At 50.6% G+C, this 20321-nt stretch overlaps 6 protein-coding genes across 6 annotated transcripts; 4 read left to right on the top strand and 2 right to left on the bottom strand.

The window, feature by feature from the left end:
• Nucleotides 1–157: 157 nt before the first annotated feature.
• Nucleotides 158–790, top strand: YALI1_B13917g (uncharacterized protein; the record flags this gene model as incomplete). The annotated part of the gene is made up of 2 exons (XM_500715.4): nt 158–191; nt 255–790. 2 exons carry the CDS (start codon nt 158–160, stop codon nt 788–790), a joined length of 570 nt encoding a protein of 189 aa, XP_500715.2.
• Nucleotides 791–1383: 593 nt separating this feature from the next.
• Nucleotides 1384–3267, bottom strand: YALI1_B13948g (uncharacterized protein; the record flags this gene model as incomplete). Its single annotated transcript, XM_500716.2, has 1 exon — nt 1384–3267. The coding sequence occupies one exon, from the start codon at nt 3265–3267 to the stop codon at nt 1384–1386; it is 1884 nt and encodes a 627-aa protein (XP_500716.2).
• A 2509-nt stretch (nt 3268–5776) lies between these two features.
• YALI1_B13973g (uncharacterized protein) lies at nt 5777–7627 on the top strand (the record flags this gene model as incomplete). Its single annotated transcript, XM_500717.3, has 1 exon — nt 5777–7627. The coding sequence occupies one exon, from the start codon at nt 5777–5779 to the stop codon at nt 7625–7627; it is 1851 nt and encodes a 616-aa protein (XP_500717.1).
• Nucleotides 7628–7977: 350 nt separating this feature from the next.
• On the bottom strand, nt 7978–9771 carry YALI1_B14013g (uncharacterized protein; the record flags this gene model as incomplete). The annotated part of the gene is made up of 1 exon (XM_500718.3): nt 7978–9771. The coding sequence occupies one exon, from the start codon at nt 9769–9771 to the stop codon at nt 7978–7980; it is 1794 nt and encodes a 597-aa protein (XP_500718.3).
• Nucleotides 9772–12859: 3088 nt separating this feature from the next.
• Nucleotides 12860–14235, top strand: YALI1_B14044g (uncharacterized protein; the record flags this gene model as incomplete). The annotated part of the gene is made up of 2 exons (XM_500719.3): nt 12860–12940; nt 13276–14235. 2 exons carry the CDS (start codon nt 12860–12862, stop codon nt 14233–14235), a joined length of 1041 nt encoding a protein of 346 aa, XP_500719.3.
• Nucleotides 14236–14929: 694 nt separating this feature from the next.
• On the top strand, nt 14930–18808 carry YALI1_B14064g (uncharacterized protein; the record flags this gene model as incomplete). Its single annotated transcript, XM_500720.3, has 1 exon — nt 14930–18808. The coding sequence occupies one exon, from the start codon at nt 14930–14932 to the stop codon at nt 18806–18808; it is 3879 nt and encodes a 1292-aa protein (XP_500720.3).
• Nucleotides 18809–20321: the final 1513 nt, after the last annotated feature.

The following is a 20321-nucleotide window of genomic DNA, read 5'->3' on the forward strand; positions in this document are numbered from 1 at the left end:
GTGGTGATAATTGCACACCCTAAACGACACCTAGACGATACCTGAACAATACAACACCCACACTAAGGACGGTAGAAACGGACGGCACGGAAAACGAGACGGACGAAACAAGCCCCACACAGAGACAGCATAGACATACACGGCACAGATAACAGCAATGATCTACTCCTTTTGGATTTTCGACAGACACAGTGAGTATCTGAAATGATAACTACATGACCTACCCGCCCTACCCTCTACCAGCACTAACACAGGTGAATGCATATACACCAAGGAATGGAGCGAACAGCCGACATATGGACCGACCAGCAACCATTCTCACAACGCCAGCATCTCATCCAACCACAGCTTTGGATCGGCCCAGGGCAGCGTGGGGTCTTCTCGACGAGCATCTCGAATCGAAGGCATTCCGTCGGTCAACACATCGATCCACCCGGTGGCAAAACGGAACCGTGAGGACGACGCCAAACTGATTTTCGGCGCTGTCTTTTCGCTCAGAAACATGGCAACCAAGTGGGCCGGCGAAAATGGCACGGACTCGTTTGTCAGCTTCAAGACTAACAAATACAAGCTGCACTACTTTGAGACACCCACTAACCTGAAAATGGTGCTGCTGACGGATCCCTCACGGCCGAGCTTGCGAGACGCTCTCCATGACATTTACGTCAATCTGTTTGTGGAGTACGTTATTAAGAATGCCCTTTCGCCCCAGGAGTTTTCCTCGACAAACCCCATCGACAACGACCTCTTTAACAACGGCGTGGATACGTACATCAAGGGCCTCGCATAGATATAGACAATAGATGATGGTTATGGTAGGGATTATCGTGATACAACGGAGGTTACAATCGTCTGTCAATGGCAACTACTGTACTACCTCAGAATGTGAAAGCTTTAAATACTACAACGGGGTGATGGCGGTATCTGGAACGAACAACGCCCAACCAGGGCTCTCTCAGAATCCATCTCCTTATACATCTGCTATGTGCTCTAGATGCTTACTGCCATTGTAGCTACCACTCGTACTACCGTAGGACAATGGAGTGGCGTCTTCAAGTACAGCCCGCTTTGTCCGTTCCATGACCGCACAACAGCGTGTCTGCCCGCTCTCTTGAAGACTGTCCGGTTGTCTATTTATACGCTAACACTCACCCGTTTTTCATTACACTGAGAGTGAGCAGTAAACGAGACACTCATAATCTCTCTGAACAAGGGAGACTATGGATCCTATACATGCTCACACAGTACAGACAGTTCTTGATATAACATGCTTAGATCACTAACTACAGTCGCGTTCGTGTGTGGTTCTCGTGAATTTGCTCGCGAACCGCGCTAAACTAAATCATAACATCATCATTATTTTACTTGAACTTTTAACCGCATCTAAAGCTTGGCCTTGGGCTCGGCAAGCTCGGTCTCGAAAGCAATCTTCATGTCCTCAGCAGCCTCGGTCAGGAAGTATCGCATCTTTTCAGAGCCAAGCTTCTTGGAGACACAGTTAACCTGCAGAGAGTTGGAGTTGATCATGTAAGCAAGACCAAAGCCGTCATCAATGACCTGGGACCAGCCGTAGCCGTTGAAGTAGTCAGAAGACAGCTGGGAAGTGGACAGGTACCAGTTGCAAGAGTAGCCGTACATCTTGTCCTGGAAGATCTGGGGGACCTTCTCGCCCTCCTTGAGGCACTTCTTGAGGCCAAACAGGTGTCGGTCAACACCCTTACCAGCAGAAGCGTCGCCAATGTACTTGACGTGGGCGTTGAAGGCAGCTCGGGCAGCAGCAACCTTCTCAGCGTTAGTAGCGGTGTCAGAGGTGAAAGCCTTGCAGAAGGCAACAGCCTCGTCGGAGACGGATCGGCAAGTCTCGGTTCGGCCTTGCTGGAATCGTCGAACAGCGGCAGACTCGTAGGTGGGCTTGTTCTTACCAAACATCTTGAAGTAAGCCAGCTGGATGATCATCTGCATGAAAGCATCGGGAGAGGCCTTGAACTTCTTGATGAGGTTCTTGCCGTAGCCGTGGTACTGGAAGACGGCGAGCTCGTGCTCACCAATGACGCTGGCAAAGTCGGCCTCGGACTTCTTGATGCCCTGCTCAATCTCGGAGTTGAGGTTAAACTTGACCTCCTCGGGGGCAGCCAGACCTCCTCGGTTGGAGGTGGAGAACTCGACCTTGTCGTTGAACATGACGTCGCAGACGTAATCGTTGAGTCGGTGAGTAGGGGTACCGTCCATCATGGAGTGCTCACCCATGAAACCGGAAGTGGCGTTGTCGTTGACAATGAACTGAAGGGGCTTATCGTACCATCGGTTCTGGCCGTCACCGTGCCAGTAGGCATGGGCTCGCTCCTCGTTAGTGACAGGGGCAGCCTTGTCAAGACAGATGAGGAAAGAAGAGGCCTCAACGGCGGTGAGAGCGGCCTCGTTGCCGTTCTTGAGGAGGACCTCTCGATAGTCGGTCCAGACGTCTCGGTTCTCGGAGGTGAAGGCACCGACAGCGGGGGCCTTGCCGGCGGCGTCAGCAGTGTCGATGACCTTCTGCAGCTGCTGCTCGAGCTCGGCGGTGGTCAGGGTCTTGCCGTCGACCTCGTGGTGGACCTTGTAGAATCGGTTGTTTCGCATGGCGATGAAGTACTTGTGGTCCTTGGCGTCCCACTTCTTGGGGTAGTCAGCAGGCCGGGCAGCAATTCGGGTGCAGTTGAACATGTACTGAAGCGAGTCCATGCAGATGGGGAGCTTCTTCATGTAATCGGGCTCGAGGGTGCCGTTGTCGACCTGAGCCTTGAAGGTGAGGGTGGCAGTGGCGATGGCAGCGGCTCGCTTGGCGGGGGTCTTTCGTCGAGGATCGTCCTTGTGAGAGTAGAAGTAGGACACGTAGGGCACGACAGGCTCTCGGTAAGTGAGGTAGGCGGCGTCGTTCCACCACTCGTAGATCCAGTTCTTGACCTTGGGGTCGGCAGCACGGGCCTCCAGTCGCTTCTGCAGTTCCTGGCCAGCTCCTCCGGGAGCAACAAACTCTCGGACGGCCTTCTCGGTGGCCTCAAACTCCTGCTGGGAGGCAACGGGTCGCACAGACTTGAGGTACTTGGCGGCAGTCTCCTCGAGGGTAGGGACGGGGAGCTTGGGGAGAGACTCCTGGTATCGGAGCATAGGACCCTTGGACTTGTCCTCAACGTAGCCCTCGGGGAGAGCGTTGGAACGGGTGGCAGACATGGTGAAAGCGCGGGTAGACGTGAGTCGAGCGTTGGACATGAGTCGGACGGATCTGAGCATGTTCACGTTTAACGTGTAAAGGAGAAAGGACGCACTCTCCTTCTTATAGTGTTTCTGTAGCACGTGTGGGGAGCCGAGGTTAGGATTAGGGTTCGGATTTGAGTCGGTGGTTGTGGTTGCTGGAGGGATATAAATTATCTGCAAAAGCCGTGTATGGGAATTGGTTCAATGGACCCAATTGCTGGGCTTTTAATTGTCTACAATTGTCTCTTCTTAGTCGGATTGCCCACTGACTCTCCACTTAACTCGTCATCCTCTGGCGCACCTACTCCACGTCATGCATCCAAACAATCTGCAGCTGGAATTATAGTATTTCACCTCAAACCGATGTTATCTCCGAGAAGATGGGGGCGTGTGTTTGGGGGTCAACGGCCGCGCAATGGGCGGATTTTAAGCCGCCAATATGCAATTACGCCATCCATCTCTCTTGTTCCGTCTTTTTGTTGTCTCCACAGCTCTTATTTGTCCACCTATCTAGACATGACTAATGCCGCGGTCCCCACATGAAAATTAGTACAGCCCTTTTTCTTATAGACCGAAAGCCAAAATGGACGGTAAAAACAATCTTCGCTGAAAGTAGCCTTAGCTGGGGTAAACCGAGGATGGTGACTGTGGCTCCGAATGCAGTCAGCCTTTCCCAGGCAAAAGACGATATATGTGCCGATACCCCGCGTTTGCACCGGCTGCAGCAGCTTTCGGAGCTCGTACGCGGGCTTCGGGTCTTATAAAGACAAACCACCGACACCTCTCCGAGCTCAACAGATCAACGTCCGACCTTTCGGGACTTTCCGGGGTGCAGAAAACAATACGGGGAGGTCCCGGTACCTGGCAATGTACATACACAGGTAAGTACTGAATAAGCTGGTGTATAAGCGTGGTATATTGTTGGACATGCCGCTACAGCGGGCATGTCACTATCAAATTGCATGCCTCGGTATATAACTGGGACCCAGCGTCTGTATCACGGCCGTTACTGCAGATCTCTTCATTCTGCACAAGCTTTCGGTTCCCCAGAGTTCCATGTGAATTTTCAGAGTTTAACGTGCCCGCAGTTGCTGTGCCAAACACTGTCAATTACCGGGCGACTGATAGGGTCCCGTGCTGAAAAGGAAAAACTGGTTAGTGAGCGTCGTAATCAACGTGCTAAAATCCCCAGCTGCCAACGTCATCGTGATTGTTTAGGATTTAGTCTCCAACCTGGAACTCGTTGGTCCAGTGACCCCAGGCACAGCACGGTAGCTTGTAACTATGGTGGTGACCATTGCTTCATGTGCTCTACTCAAAGTGCGGGAAATGGACGAGGCAATGAAGAGGGCATTGGACACCTATAATGGACGTTTGGAGAGGCAAAAAATAGCCACTAGTGCTTGGAATTACAAGTATCTGGTAGTCGGAATAGATTTATGGAAAAATCTCGGTCAAATTATTGTGGAAATACCCTTTTACCAGTACCATGTCTGATGCTCGCGATTCGGTATGGTAATTTACGGGGTTAACCTCAAACACCAAACCGTATAACCATGATGAAGATAAGAGGTGGGTGATTGTAGAGTACCTATACAGGACTAAGAAAGGACGCTCAAACGCCCATTTTATGTACCTTTTTTGAACAAAATGTGCTGGATTTCATCCACATATCAAGCCATCTATCATTCCCATATTATGTCTCACGCTGTCTCGTATTCGTCCGTTCCACCGGGGCGGTTACAGGTGTGTAAATTATTACTGGCAGTCCGTTTAGCCGAGCACTGTATGCAGAAAGTCAGGCACAGCACACACTGACATTTCCACCTTGGTGAGCGAGCGTTTGAAACTCACGTGATCTTCACGTGACCACTATCTTGTCTTCTTTTCTTTTCTTTTCCGGGGACGCATTCAGCCGGCCAACGGTGAAGATCTAGAACTGTAGTGGTTTCGGGGTACGGCAAATCGCTCATTGGAAGGAGGCAGGTACAGCGCCAGGACGAGCGTGGTGAAGGCCAATTGAGCGCTCATGTGTAGCGGATTGAGCAGTTCACAACGTGAAAGTCACATGACCTACTCGCCACAGGTGTACGTTCATCTTGGTCAGCCATATACAATGCACTATGACGTCTTGGTTTGCCATGAACCCGGCGCCGGATCATTTGACTTAGACTCGCTAATAGCTTGTAATACTTAACGGGTCATGTGACGTAGTAGTGCGAATTTTAGGGTGTCTCTAAGTTGGTGGGAAATCAACATATTGGAGGCGTGAAAAAGAGAATCGAATCTGCAGGCTCAGCTTTATACTATCAGCCCCCAATGTGGCCTCTTTTATATCCAATATCGGTTCCAAGCAATGGCCATCTGCCATGTTCTAAAGTTTTCCATCTTTCAACTGGGTGAATTTTAGACCAAACAGAGTTTCAAGACCAGTACAACTTTTAGAGCTTTTTGCCTTGCGTACAATTGGAAGAAGCTCTCTCTTTTGACAACAGCAAACACAGTCTTGTTCTACTGTACCAACACAGCACAACTGAGAGAAAAAATGAGTGAAAGCAGCTGGAACCGACTGGTCTCGTGGGCCGCTGACAACCGAAAGACCATTCTTGTGGCGTCTGCCATTGCTGCCGTTGCCACCGCTGGATCCTTCTATGTGGTTTCCCAGCAGCAAATGAGCCCCAAGAAGGACTCGTCTTCCAAGAACAAGAAAAAGAAGAAGGCTAAGAAGGCCAAGAAGGATGCCTCTTCTACCGAGGAGTCTTCCGCCAAGAAGGCTGATCTGCCCGAAAAGTCCATTGCCGGCATTCCTCTGACCCGATCCGAGCCTCAGTACCCCGATGTCCAGGACTGGGAGAAGGTGAAGGAGCTGTCCGAATCCGAGCGAAAGGAGCTCGCTAACTCGTTCAAGGCCGCCGGAAACGCCCTGTACGCCAAGAAGGAGCACACCAAGGCCGCCGAGCTCTACACCAAGGCTCTGGACTGCTACATTGACCCCATCTTCTACTCCAACCGATCCGCCTGCTACTTTGCCCTGGAGGACTACCAGAAGGTCGTGGACGACACAACTGCCGCCATCAAGCTGCGACCCGACTACTTCAAGTGTTTCCGACGACGAGGAACCGCCCAGGAGAAGCTCGAGAATTACTACGACGCAGCTGTCGACATCACCGCCTCTTGCGTGCTCGAGAACTTTGGCGACACCTCCATGAACGACATGGTCGACCGACTGATGCGACTCAACGCTGCCCAGGTGGCCCAGGAGGAGTACAAGGACCGACCCAAGGTACTGCCCTCCCAGCAGTTTGTCAAGACCTACCTTGGCTCTTTCCGACCCCGAAAGATGCCCAAGGACCTCAAGAAGGACACTGACCACGAGGCCGAGCAGGAGCTGGTTCTTGCCCTCGATCTGATTGAGAAGGGCACTTACGACTCGTACACAAAGGCCCTCGAGCACCTCGACAAGGCCATTGCCGGCACCGATCTGCAGAACCTTTTCCCCACCCTAAAGGCTCTGGCTCTCGAGTACCGAGCCATCTTCAACTTCCTTATGAACAAGATTGACGAGGCCAAGGCCGATATTGACCTGTCTCTGCAGCTGTCTGCCACTGTTCAAGCCTACATCACTCGATCCTCCATCCACCTCGACACCGGAGATAAGGCTGCCTCCCAGAAGGACATTGAGCTTGCCCTGGCTCTCAACGCTGAGGACCCCGACTGCTACCACCACCAGGGCCAGCTGTACTTCCTGTCCGAGGAGTTTGACAAGGCCATTGAGTGTTACAACAAGTCTCTGGAGCTGGACGACACTTTTGTGCCGTCGCTCATCTTCAAGGCCAACTCCCACCTTAAGAAGGGTGAGCGAGTGGGCCAGTCCAACCCCATCGAGACCCGACACCTCGTCGACGCCTGCTTCGAGGTCTTCGAGGAGGGTGCTAAGAAGTTCCCCAAGAACGCTGATCTGTGGAACTACTACGCCGAGGCTCTTCTGTCTACCCAAAAGTACTCCGAGTCGCTGCGATACCTCGACAAGGCCATTGCTCTCGAGAAGGAGCAGAACCCCACCTCCATGAGCGTGCTGCCTCTGGTCTCCAAGGCTCTGGTTATCTTCCAGACTCAGAAGGACTTCGACACCTCCGTCGACCTCTGTAAGCAGGCTCTCGTGATCGACGATCGATCCGAAGTTGCCATCGGAACCCTGGCCCAGCTGTACCTGTCTGCCGGCAAGCACGACGAGGCCATGAAGATGTTCAAGAAAAACGCCGAGTACGCTCGAAGCGAGGAGGAGCTGGTGCAGAACCTCGTCTTCCTGGTGGCCTCCAAGATCCAGACCACCCTGCAGACCGATCTCCCCGTGGTCTACAAGAAGCTCAAGGAGATTACTCCCCCTCAGGCTTAGACAAAGTGTATATAGCAAAGATGGGTCGAATGGCCTGTCTAATACGAGTATGACTATTGGAACAAAAGAGTGAGCGTAGGTAGTCAAAACTGTGTCACGGTGGCTACAGTATTTGTACTGACAATCAAATGTGTAATACAAGTGATGGGGATATCGTAATACTGTAACAGCGTGGTCTCTGGCGCGACTTGTTTAGTGGGTCAACTCCTAATCATCAAAAATGTCACGAGAATTGTATCTCACTTACACAGACTTGCAGTATGTGCAGTACTGTCGTGTCACACACTACATACGCCGTATATGTTAGTCATAAATTATTGAATATGTAGCTGCCAGTACTTGATTAATAGTTAAATCGGTCGAGTGGAGGCCTCCACGAACTTCTTGAACATTTTGGTGGTGTTCTGATTGAATTTCTTTTTATCAAAGTCAGCCATAATGGCCTTGGAGAACTTGGACGGTTCTTTTTTCTTCTTGCCCGGCATGGGGGTGGCTGGAGATTCGGGTTTACCTTTGTCTTTGGGTTCCTTTTCCTTCTCCGGAGGCAAGGGAGTCAGGGAAACGGCCAGAATGGTGTCTCGTTTGATGAGCTTGTCCCAGAACTGGCCCATGATGAAATAGTTGTTTGTTTCATCAAATACTTGGAAGCACTCCTTTTGCCAATGTTTGGCCTTGTACGGGAAAGTCAAGATCATGAGATTCTTGAACTCCTTGAACGTCTTGATACTGTCGACGGGGATCTTGTAGCCATAGTCCTTTTCTTCTTCGGCACCGTGAATGATGACGGTGAGGAAAGCAGGCGTGTTGGCAACAGGAGGTGCAACGGGAGTAGCTGCCTTCCTTTCAGCCTCTTCCCTGGCCTTTTTTTGTTTGATCGTCTCGTCTTTGATCTCCTTTTCAATCCTAATGGCCTCTTCGTATCCCTTGACAATAGCGTCTCCAACGACAGCAGGAACATCGTGGTCTCGCATCATCTGAAATAGATCCTGGTAGTACTGGGCAGCCAGGGACTCAAATGCTGGCTCTGTCTCCACGGGAATGTCAGAAGCAGCAGGTTCGTCTGCTTTCTTGGCCCAAGGAAAGTACTCCCCCCATCCTGCTGGTTTGGGCGTTCCAGGTGTTTCAGGCTTCTTTGGTGGAACCAAACGAATGCCTCGCTCGCCAAGAAGAGCTGCCTGCTTGACCTTTTGGTTGCGGAGCTCCACCTTGGCCTGTACACGTCGCAGAAATTCCGCCTCGTACTTTCGCTGAGCTGTGTCTGTGGACTCAGAAGAAGCAGCCGAACTGACTGTAGTGGGAGCAGAGGAGTTGACAGAGGTGGATCTAGATGAGCGGCTCGTGCGCTCCTGCTGCTGAGCCTTCTTCAATGCCACGCTCTCTTCCAACACAGAAATGAGCTTCCCCACCGCCGGACTTTCGTACAGCTCGATATCTGTCTGCGACAAGGAGCTAGGGCGGAGAGAGGGGGTGGTAGAGGCTCGCCTGGGCGGGTCAGGTTTTGCAGATTTCGCCGATCTCGCCGATTTAGCAGATTTGGAAGACTTTGAACTTTTACTCGAGTTTCTGCGTCGTAACGAAGAGCCTTCAACGGTGGATTGTATCTGCACTGGAACGTAGTCTTGAGGGAAGGGGCCTGATCGAGGGTCAAAGTATCCTTCTGCTTGTGGAGACAGAGGCATTTGAGTCGGAGACAATTGAGTATGTGCCATCTGACTATGTACTTGCGACATGTGGTGCATCTGTTGCATCTTTTGCATTTGAGCCATACTTGGGGAACCTATAAAGGACCGGGGAACGGCTTGGTGAGGAGAGTAGGTTCCAGGAGGAGGGTATCCTTGAGGTATTCCTTGAGACGCTCCTTGGGGTACTCCTTGAGGTGGTCCGTGAGAAGAAGATCCGTATCCATAGACAGGAACAGACATTCTTCCTGTAGGAGAAAGTGGAGATGGGGGTAAGCGGGAAGAATGGACTTGCGAATGGTGGGTTGGATTCATGGGCTGTACCAGATCGGGATCATGGCCTATATAACTGACATCTGGGTCTCTTTTGGCGGGTGCAGCGTTCCTGTATTGTTTGAGAACCTCCGGAGAGATGGCTGCATAGGCTTCCCCAGAGGGGGCTTTGTATGTAAAGCTGTGGCCCATCAAAGCAGTGAACGCAGCAAGCTGGCTTTGAGGGTATGGCTAACACTAGTGAGCAGTGAGAGAGTTGGCACTGAGTCGGTTGATTGCAAGGCTGTCTATTATAACAGTGCTATAAGCCAAGACTGTACTTGTAACTTATGAGCAGTAACCTATGAGTGGTGTATGCTGACCGTGTGTGTATCGGGTGTGTGATCTGAGTCGAACGCCTGTTGAAAATGAGAGCTTGAGAGGATCTTTGGGTCTGTCGCTGAGTGTCTGTCGTTTCAATGTCTCTCCGGTGCCGTGCAACCTCTTCTTATAACCACTGTATAACCACTGACTATAATAATGTGTATCGTGTTGTATCGGTTTGACGTGCACGAAGCTGGGGGAAAGTGTGCTCGACCCACCTGTCAGTCGGTGCTTTATACAGCCTGGACAGCGTAGGTGTGAAATGCCAGTCGTGAAATAAAATAATCGGATGGCCCGGTTTAATATCGGGTGATTTCTGGGGGGGCCGAGTTGAAGAGGATGTCGAGTGTGCTGGGCCTGCGCGGGCTGACTGGCGAGTAGGGAAGGATGGGAGGGTACCTGGTGCGACTGTAGTCGCTGATTCCCGCGGTTGGCACGTCAAACAAGCGGATACCACCTCTTTGACGGTTTTATTTGTCTAATTTGTCTTTTCCTACGCGACGACAACTTTGCCCGTCGGACGGCAGATTATTATATCGTGCATGATTGACAAGACAAGGGCCTGAAAAAGTGGCGACGCACAAGGGGACAAAACGCCATACTGATGGAAGGGTTTGGGGAGCCACAAACCGAGCCCCAAACCAGTCAAGTCAAAGGCCCCGGTCCGTTACAGACGACCGGTTGCTCTCGAAAGACTTTCCACACCTTTTCCTTTGCGCTCCGCACAGCTCATGTTAGTCCAGAACTCGTTTCGTCAGCTTGATCCCAGTGGTACGGAAATCGCGAGTTAGGTTTAATTACTTTGGATGTTGTATAATGTGACGGAAGCGGTGTTCCTGGACAAGACAAGGACAGCGAACAGAGACAGGGATGGAGGACCAAACCTGGCGCAAGCGTGTTCAATCTGAAAAAAGTCACATGACCGTTCGTTGAGCCTCATCTCTGATCTCAAGACCGTCTCGTTTGATAGCTATAGCAAGCACCTGACCGCGCTTGTGGCCCGCCAAGGACTACAACTATGCCTCCAATCTGCCGGGTCCCTGACCTAAGAGGCGCGTACAGAGTTTAGGGCTGCGTCATGTGGAGAGCCCCGGCTTGCAGAGAGGAGGTGTGATTGTTGAGATAAGAGATCAGGGTTGCAAGAGATGAGTGACAGTCCAGGTCGCTCCGGGCACGGAGTCAGTGTGCACCGCTCTCACAAATGGTGCTTGCAGCTTTCTTAGCACTATTTCCACTTTTAAAATGATCTACGGTAGCGCTCAATCTCGGTCTAAAGACTGCCCGTTTCAACAGCTTCCGTCTACTGTACATGTACTTGTAGTGGCGTTGTGCTAAGAGACATAGTACAGACTGCTATAGACTGCTTTTTTATATATAATCACGACTAATTTTTGAAGCTGAAGCGCTGCAGTCAGACAGAAGAGACATCTACAATACAAGACAATACAGATAAACGTCTCCGAACGGTGCACTTGCACGATATGATATGATACAGTGGCGCAGCCAAACAAGACGTGTCGGGTTAATATTACAGTGGCTACAGTGGTTACAGTGGTTACAGTGGTACAGCGGCTACAGTGGTTACAGCGGCTACAGTATCAACAGTATCTACAGTACAGCCTCTACAGGATGTTTTCTCCCTTGTGGCTACTTGTATATCAAGAGTAGGTTAAAAAACATGTACCTATAGCTATTGTAAAATATTGCCAGTCTAGATGTATTACCCCTTGTAGGACACTCGTGTCGCACGTACATCGTACATCCATCGTAGACCGGAACAAAAGACAGCCTCCATTGAGTTATAGGGCAACACGAGTCGCAGTTACTGAATCGTTCGAAATTTTAATATATTTGTATGTAAGAAAGTGGATATTTTTCCACCGTTGGATCTTTCTTATTGTATCGTTTCATTGGACAGGTTTTCGCGCTCCTCCTTAATTCTGGAACCGTTTATGTATGTATTCCTCGAGGTCCGTCTATAGCCCTGACACTACTTTTTTTTTATTTTTTTATTATTCTTTTTATGATTTTAAAAACTTAATGGAGCTATCTACTTTGAGGGATTAGTTGAACAATTACACCGTGAGTTACTTGAGTATTTGAAACTTGGTACCGTCCTGCTAATAGGCCACCAGGAGATGCTTCGTCAATCGCAACATCCGGTCCAAAGCGTCAGAGACAGCGATTTGAGATTTGAGAACTTCACTCTCTTCTCTAACTCCCTTTCCACCCCCTTTTTTATTCTCTTTAAAATCGCAAGTCCACATTGAAGACCATGAATAAATACTGTACGAGTATGAATACAAGTAGATGCGGTACGAGTATGAATAAGTAGATGCGATACGAGTATGGGTAAGTACAGTACGATACGAGTATGGATATTTGCATCCGTTCAATACAAGTACGATACCAGACCTCGTATTCGCATTCGTATGTATGTCCATCACCTCCCTTCCCCAATTGCTTTAATTGAAGCCATATCTCATCACCGAAGCGGATCGCAGCAGTTTCAAAAACGACTTGCTTCTATCCTTGAACATAATTGTTTGGTACAATCGCACCTTCTGGCTTCAATCCTCCCTCCCTCTCACAGAGCGTATCTTGGCCACTCGCAGGGTCAAAGCTTAGTGTGCATGTCCAGCACTGGTAGCTCGTCCTCCAAGACCAGCAAACTCAATCAGACATTGCTGGCAATTTAAAGACAAATGACTAGCCGCCAGACAAGCGGATTCTGTTCCAGGTAGACACAGGGTCGGGTGGGGGGTGAGCTGGTCACGTGACCCAAATACCCACTTTTCGTTGCCCTCAGTCTTGCTTCCAATCCCTCCCGTTAAACGCCCGGCCAACCTAAACCTCGGACCAAGTTCGGCAGTGGAAGGAGCTTATGTGAGCACTGTGTGGAGAGCAGGAAGCCTATATGCGAAGCCTATATATAAACGTTCCGGGTCTTTTTCCTTCCACCTCTCTAGCACGAGAAACAGTCCACCACAGAACAGAAGTGAGTATGGTGATGGGTCAATTGGTGCCAAACCAGTGTCACAAGGCGAATGCACCTCCAATTCGACCGGCTCCACCCCCACAGAGCTTTTCCCCACGGCGTTAGTGCTCTTTAGCGCCAATGTCTTAGAACACAAGCTGTCCAGGTCACGACACTGGCGGCCTAGCTGTGGGGGGTAAGAAGAGTTAAGGCAGCAAGAAATCTGAGCCCGAAGAATTGGCCCAAAGCCAGAAAGAAGACACAGGCTGTATGCACACGCACAGACGGAGACCGAGTCGGATACCCCACTTCCCCACAAGCACCCCACACTACAACGACATACATTACTAACACAGATGCTCCGAACCATCCGATCTTCCTCTCGACTTGGCGTCCGAGCCATGTCTACCGCTGCCACCCGACGAGCTGCCCAGATTGGCTTCCACACCCGAGTCCCCACTGTCGTCACCAAGGCCCCCACCCTCCGAATGCAGACCACCCCTTTCTCTTCCTCTGCTCCCGCCCAGACCTTTGGTGACAAGAAGTACGAGCACATCCTGACCTCCACCCCCGTCCCCAAGGTCGCTCTCGTCACCCTCAACCGGCCCAAGGCCCTCAACGCCCTGTGCACTCCTCTCATTAAGGAGCTGAACGAGGCTCTCCAGGCTGCTGATGCCGACCCCACCATTGGCGCCATCGTTCTCACCGGATCCGAGAAGTCCTTTGCTGCCGGCGCCGACATCAAGGAGATGAAGGACAAGACCGTCACTTCCGTGCTCAACGAGAACTTCATCGAGGAGTGGGGCAACATGGCCAACATCAAGAAACCCATCATTGCTGCCGTCAACGGCTTTGCCCTCGGTGGTGGATGCGAGCTTGCCATGATGGCCGACATCATCTACGCCGGCGCCAAGGCCAAGTTTGGCCAGCCCGAGATCAAGCTTGGTGTCATTCCCGGAGCTGGAGGAACCCAGCGACTCACCCGAGCCATTGGCCTCTACCGAGCTAACCACTACATTCTTACCGGAGAGATGTTCACTGCTCAGCAGGCTGCTGACTGGGGTCTGGCCGCCAAGGTCTACGAGCCCGCCCAGCTCGTTGACGAGTCCGTCAAGGCTGCTGCTCAGATCGCCTCTTACGGCCAGTTGGCTGTCCAGGCCGCCAAGGCTTCTGTCCACCAGTCCGCTGAGGTCGGTCTCCGAGCCGGTCTCGAGTTTGAGCGAGTCCGATTCCACGGTCTCTTTGGCACCCACGACCAGAAGGAGGGCATGGCTGCTTTTGCCGAGAAGCGAGAGCCCAACTTCAAGAACGAGTAAGTTATAGTACAAGTATGAATGATGAACAATGATTTAAACTGAGCGTGGGCTGAATGAATAACCTGAACGGACCGAAAGTCTGTGGATCTGTTGGTCTTCAATTTTAATGAGTCTTCTGTTGCAACATTGCAACAGCCTTTGGAATGTGACAGTTCTCCCCAGTAAGCTCAAGTAGAAAGTGTGCATGCATCGATCTGTGGGTGCTGTACATACTTGTACATCTCAAGTGGCATATATAAATGACACTCGCGCACTCATTCTCGTACAGTACATAAATCTTGTTATTGTATTTCAGTTGTGCTCTACATTTAATATCACCGTTTCCTCTTTCATGTTTCAGGGAGCCCTATTTTTATTTTTTTCTGCCCTAGTTTTCATCGCCAGACCACTTTCTTAACAAAATGTGCAGTCCAGTTTAGAGTAATCCAAGCTCATGATAAGTTTCACTGATAGGCCGTGTAATCGTACAGTACAAGTACAGTAGAGGGTCGAATTGAAGACATTTTTCGGTGCCGTTTTTCACAACCCATCCAAACAAATTAGATCATTAGTACTCCCTATTTGCAGTGTAAATTGTACGTGCCAGCTAAGCTAACAGTAGGCCTGGTTCGTATACAACTCTCACACCTTATGCACGTCACTCCCAAACACACATCATCATCTACAAGCACTCTTGAGATACGCTCACCTCACCATGGACAATTATCCCGAGGACTATGTGGCCCATTTAACGCCGCTGGTGGGTCTTTTGGGTCTGACTCCGTTCTCCGATGACGTAGCCGACAAATTTGCCTCCTTGAAAATCGACACCTCCGACAGTGGAGCTCCCAACAGTGCCACTACTCAGGGAGAAGTGCTCAATCGGTTTCTGCCGCCAGTTTGCGACAATGTCAAGGCTCAGGCGTTGTGCGAAAATCTCCTGGGCGGCTTTGAAAGTAAGTCGCAGGGGTACCCGTTGATTTGGAATGGTAATAACGCTGTTCGTGCCTCTCGAAAGATGATCCCTCACTTCCTGCATCTCAAGCCCATTGCCAACGACTTCATTTTGCCTAAAAGTAAGTCCAACAAGACAGATTTGGCCAGTGCCAGCAACACGCCGAGTATCGGCTCCGAGGGCTTTGAAATCAACATCCAACAGCATGGCCATTCGCCCTTGTCTCCCTTGAACTCGGACTCGGACCTGTTCCCTGACGGAATCATTTCGCCAGAGTGGCTCAAGAAGTATACGCAGCATCTACCATCGACAGTTGTGTCCTTTTATTCGCTGACGCCAGATACAGTCAAAAACATGTCTCTGGAGGCTCTGAGTCAGGACATTCTGGCCCTCAAAAGCCAGCTCAGTGTACGCGACCTGCGACCAGTGGTGGTCATGGTCGTAGACGACTACTCGCCAGCAGCTCAAACAGCCGTCAATGAGGCCATCAACCAGCTGAGAAAACAAACGGGACTTAACAAGACTACTCTGACTGCTGTTTCGATTGGGGCTACACAGAAGGAACTTGATACCCTGTGTGAAACAGTGTGCCAAACGGCCTGGGCTAACGCCAATGAATTCTACAACAATGTGGCCAAGCGAATCCGACGAAAGCTCACCAGAAACTCGTCTTCCATTCCTTCACTCAAGTCTCAACAAGCAGGAGGACAGTCGCTGGACGACCAACTGCTCCAGCTCACAGATACACTGCCCCTAACACACATGGGATGGGTGGTGCGATACTCGTACAAGCTAGCATGCCTGACGGAGTTCCGACAGGACGTGGAAACTGCTACAAAGGCGTACGAAACAGCATACGAGGCCCTGGTGGAGTGCTTTGACAACATCTGGCCACGACCTGAAGCTGTCCAGAACGGATCTACGTCTTCAATGGCTGCTACTGTGTCTATTACTCCCTCGGGAGATCCCCTAGGACGTACTCTACGGTGGGAACAGGCTCGTGGGCTGCTGGATACTATCGCTTTCAAGATCGCCAAGCTCTACTTGTACTACGGAAACCCTTCAACTGCTACTCGAAAGTTTCGATTGCATCTTGAGACAGTCAAAAACATGGCTGCGGAAAAACTGGGTTACAAATCTGCGATTGAGTACGCACAAACACCTGCCTATTTGGGCTGGATGGCTCTCCAGACTGCAGGCATGGCAGAGATCGTGTCCAAATCAGCCTTTTTCAAAACAGATTCGCCGTTTGCTGCTACTTCTGGACCTGGCTTGACCCCCACAGCAGCTGCCACTCTTCCTAGAGCCGGCTTTCTGTATCTAGAGGCCATCGACTACATTGAGCGACGCCAAAAGCTGGAGGATGAGGCGTTCGACGACCCGTCGCGTGACCCGTATCCCCCGGAGTCGACTGAGTCTGAAGGGGGCATGTTGACTCGTCGGGCTGAGCCGTCCGTTCTTGCTGATCTATACCAGCGTGTGATTGCCGACTTCTCTCGAAAGACAGGAGGTGGAGGAACACGAAACCTTGCAGTTGCACATCTTCGTCTGGGTCAATTGCTGTCTTCTGTTGAAGAGCTTCAGACTGCTGGTGCCATTCTAGCCAAGTCATCATGGCCTTCGTTGCTCAAACAGTGTCTTCTTGCACTCTGTGAACAGTACCGAGAAGCCCAGGATGTCAAGGCTGCTCTTGCTTGTGCTGTGTATCTCACCAGTGACAAGTTTGGCAGCAATGATTCTGAGCGAGTGCCCTTCGACTGCCATATCAATACTCTTTGCAAGGGTTTGAGCGGAGTGGCCACTACTGACTTCACGGCAGCTAACATGGGTATTGGAGCTGTCAGCTACGTACCCTTCAAGGCTAATTTTTGCTTTGAGCAGTCCGAGTTCCATCTCAAGGTTCCTGGGCGATGTCAGCTGACTTTTACGTCGCAGCTTCATCGAGTCGTTTCCCAGGTGACCCTCTCCACTCTATGGTTGCAGCTGTCTGGTACTCTCCATCCTGTCTGTATCGAGCATGATGAGACTTCCTTGGCCGACGGAGCTATTGCCAACCTTGCTACCCCCTCAGTAGAGACTCGAAACGGCTCCAAGGTGATTGTTTACAAGGCAAATCTGACCTTCACTGGCGCTACCAAGCGGTTCCAGATGACCATTTCACCTGAGACCCTTGGAGAGGCGTACTGCACGGGATGCATTGTTTCGTTTGCCGGTTTCCGAATCGAGGTGCCGCTACAGATTGAACGGTCTGCACGGGCTGTTGAATGGTTCTTCAAGAAGGACGGCGTGGTGCGATCCAGGGCCCTGGTGTCCACTGAGAGCCATCATATGGTTCGTACTCTGCCTCGGCCCGCTCAGTTAAAGACAGAGTTGCAACTTCCTACTGCTCTGCTGTTTGGAGAAACTGTTTCTGGAGCTCTAGTTGTCACCAACAACGAGTCTGGGCCTATTTCCATGAGTCTCGCTTGCAAGGTGGCCTGGAATGTGAGAGATGGAACAGACAAGAACCTTCCTGAAGACTCTCCAGTGCTTACCTGGGATGAAGAGGGCGATAAGGAGATTGAATCAATGGAGAGTGCCACTTTTAAGTTCTCTCTTAAAGTTCCTAATTCCAAGATCTCCGGTCCTGCAGGCTCTGTCCCTGCTGCTGTTGTCAACCTCCAGTTCTCTTCCATATATAATCTAGGTGATCCTGACTCGCCGATCCGGTTCAACAAGGGGTACACCCGTCAGCTTCACCGACCCTTGGTGGTTGGCTTCTCTGTGTCACCTGCTGTTCATCCTGACGACTGGCCCAGTTTCTTTGTTCCTGCTGAAGGTGACGAGAAATCACCCTCTCCAATCATCAAGAAGCGATGGAGAGTGGATGCCCGTATCACACATTATGCCCAGGGCCATGCTGAGTCAGATGAGATTCCTCTGGAACTTGTCTCCGCCAAACTCATGTTTGTGTCCAAGAGCGACCATTCTGTGTGTGAAGTTGTGAAGGAACCTTGTTCTGAGCTAGGAGACCCTCTGACTGGTGCCCTGGTGTCTCGTTCCGACTCAGGGCATGGTTCTTTCTTGTCCACTTGTCAGTTTGACACATATCGAGAAGATCTGGAGGTGCGAAGTGTCACCGTGGAGGCTGTTCTTCAGATCCGATGGAAGCGACACGGTGCCGAACTGCAAGAGTCCTTTGAGTATGACGCCAACCCTCTTCGTCTGACCTTGCCTATTCTGGAACCTCGATGTATCGCCCATCTTCCCAACGGCTCCGTTTCTCGAGGAGAGTCATTCCAGATGGACTACTACATTGAGAATGCGACTGCTCATGTTCTGACCTTCATGATGACTTTGGGAGACGCTACTGCACCAGTGGCTGCCACTGGTATGATTCCTCCCAAGGACACGCCTGCGGATTTCCTATATGACGGTCCCCGCAAGTTTTCCTTGCGTCTACTGCCGTTCTCCCGACGGCTCATTTCAGCCCAACTGGTGCATCAAGAGAACCCCAACGCTGGTCTTGGTCTGACGTGGTTCAAACTGCCCAATATCAAGGTGTACGACCCCGTGTATAGAAAGACGTTGAGTGTATTGTCTGGGGATCGTCAGATTCGGGCTGATGCCAGAACCTATGAGACGTATCTGAGGATGTGAGAACGGAGGAGGGTTTAAGGCTATAGAAATGAATAACGATTGATGATTATGGTGGTGTTTACAAACGGGTTAGAGCGAGTGTACCACAAGTACAAGTGCAAGTGAGTACTTGTACTCAGTAGTCAGGGTGTTATGGCCTCCACTGCTGGGTGCATGCATTATCTATGCTTCTATTCAGAGTAGAGATCAACGTGATTTAGGAGTCCGACAGTATCGAGCATTGAATGGGAGTGATTTTAAACGGTTCGAGAACGCACTTGGGGCTTGCGTTTGTTCAAAGGGAACCATGTAATCTCGTTGGACGATATGTTGTCTTACTGGTTCAGATTTGAAACAGTTGCCAATACACCTGATTCTTATATCTTTTATCTTCTTGAATGATCGGAAGGGCATATCTACCCGACTGGTAAATACAGTATTTGTAAATGGATTATCCGCCGATAGCAATCAGAATAATCACAAGTTCTGAGGCTATGTCTGGACTTGTTGATAAGTCCGAGAATAGATTAAGCAGTTACTTTTTCTGGCTGTCTACAAGTAGACAACTTTGAGCGTTGTTTTCGTATTCGTCCCGAGCTCCTACTCGAAGCTCCACAGTAGCTCGCAAAGCAGGGACTCTAGCCAAGACATCTGAGACAGCGTGTATTACGTGACGGGACCATAAGGCGAGAGCCACTTGGTCTACCAGTATGTAAGCCGCTGCATGGCCCACTCTTGCGATACTACTTGTAGTAGCAACAGTACAACTACTCAGTGAGATGAGCTAATGGAAGAGTACAAGCACGTTAGAGATACGGACAACCATCAGACACGCAATGATGAAGCTGGAAGAACACACACAGCATTACAGGTACAATCCATAAGGTCCCGTATTTCCACTTGTACCCCTGAATATACCATAACCATGGGGTTCTTCCAGCATTCAAATATCGCAGTGCAGCCACGGAAACCGCTTTGGGAAGCCGCGTGCGGCTATTGGCTGTGTAGGTGGGTGTAGACACTGTGTCTCTGGGCCAGTAGAGTATATATAAATTAGCCAAGGTGTATTGCACTGTAACTACAAGCAAGTACAGTAGGTACTTATAGGAGGCATCAGAGCAGATAACAGAGCTGCAGAAACTCGTCGGTTGAGAAGAAAAAAAATCAGAACTTGCGTCACGTGATCCAGATTAAATGTCGCTAAACACGCCGGCCCCCTCCCCCTCTCTCAGGCACGTGTTCTGGTGTCTGTCTGTGATGCACACGTTGCTCAAGGTGGCTTGCTAGAGTTGCAGAGTTGCAGTGATGTGAGTGGTGCCCTTAAAAAAACAAAGTCAACTCCAATACGGAGTCTGTGGAGAAGACAGTTGTAGAGAGACGTGTACTTCCTGTTTAGGTAGTTAAGGCGAATGGTGGTCTGCATTCACGAAGTGGACACTTCCAATAGTTATAGCGCAAAGGGATCATGAAACAATCGTGCCAAAAAGATGCTCCTCCGCGGGCTCCATTTCATTGTCCCCTTTAGACGACACGG

Source organism: Yarrowia lipolytica, chromosome 1B (assembly GCF_001761485.1).
Source record: "Yarrowia lipolytica chromosome 1B, complete sequence".
NCBI classification, from domain to species: domain Eukaryota; kingdom Fungi; phylum Ascomycota; class Dipodascomycetes; order Dipodascales; genus Yarrowia; species Yarrowia lipolytica.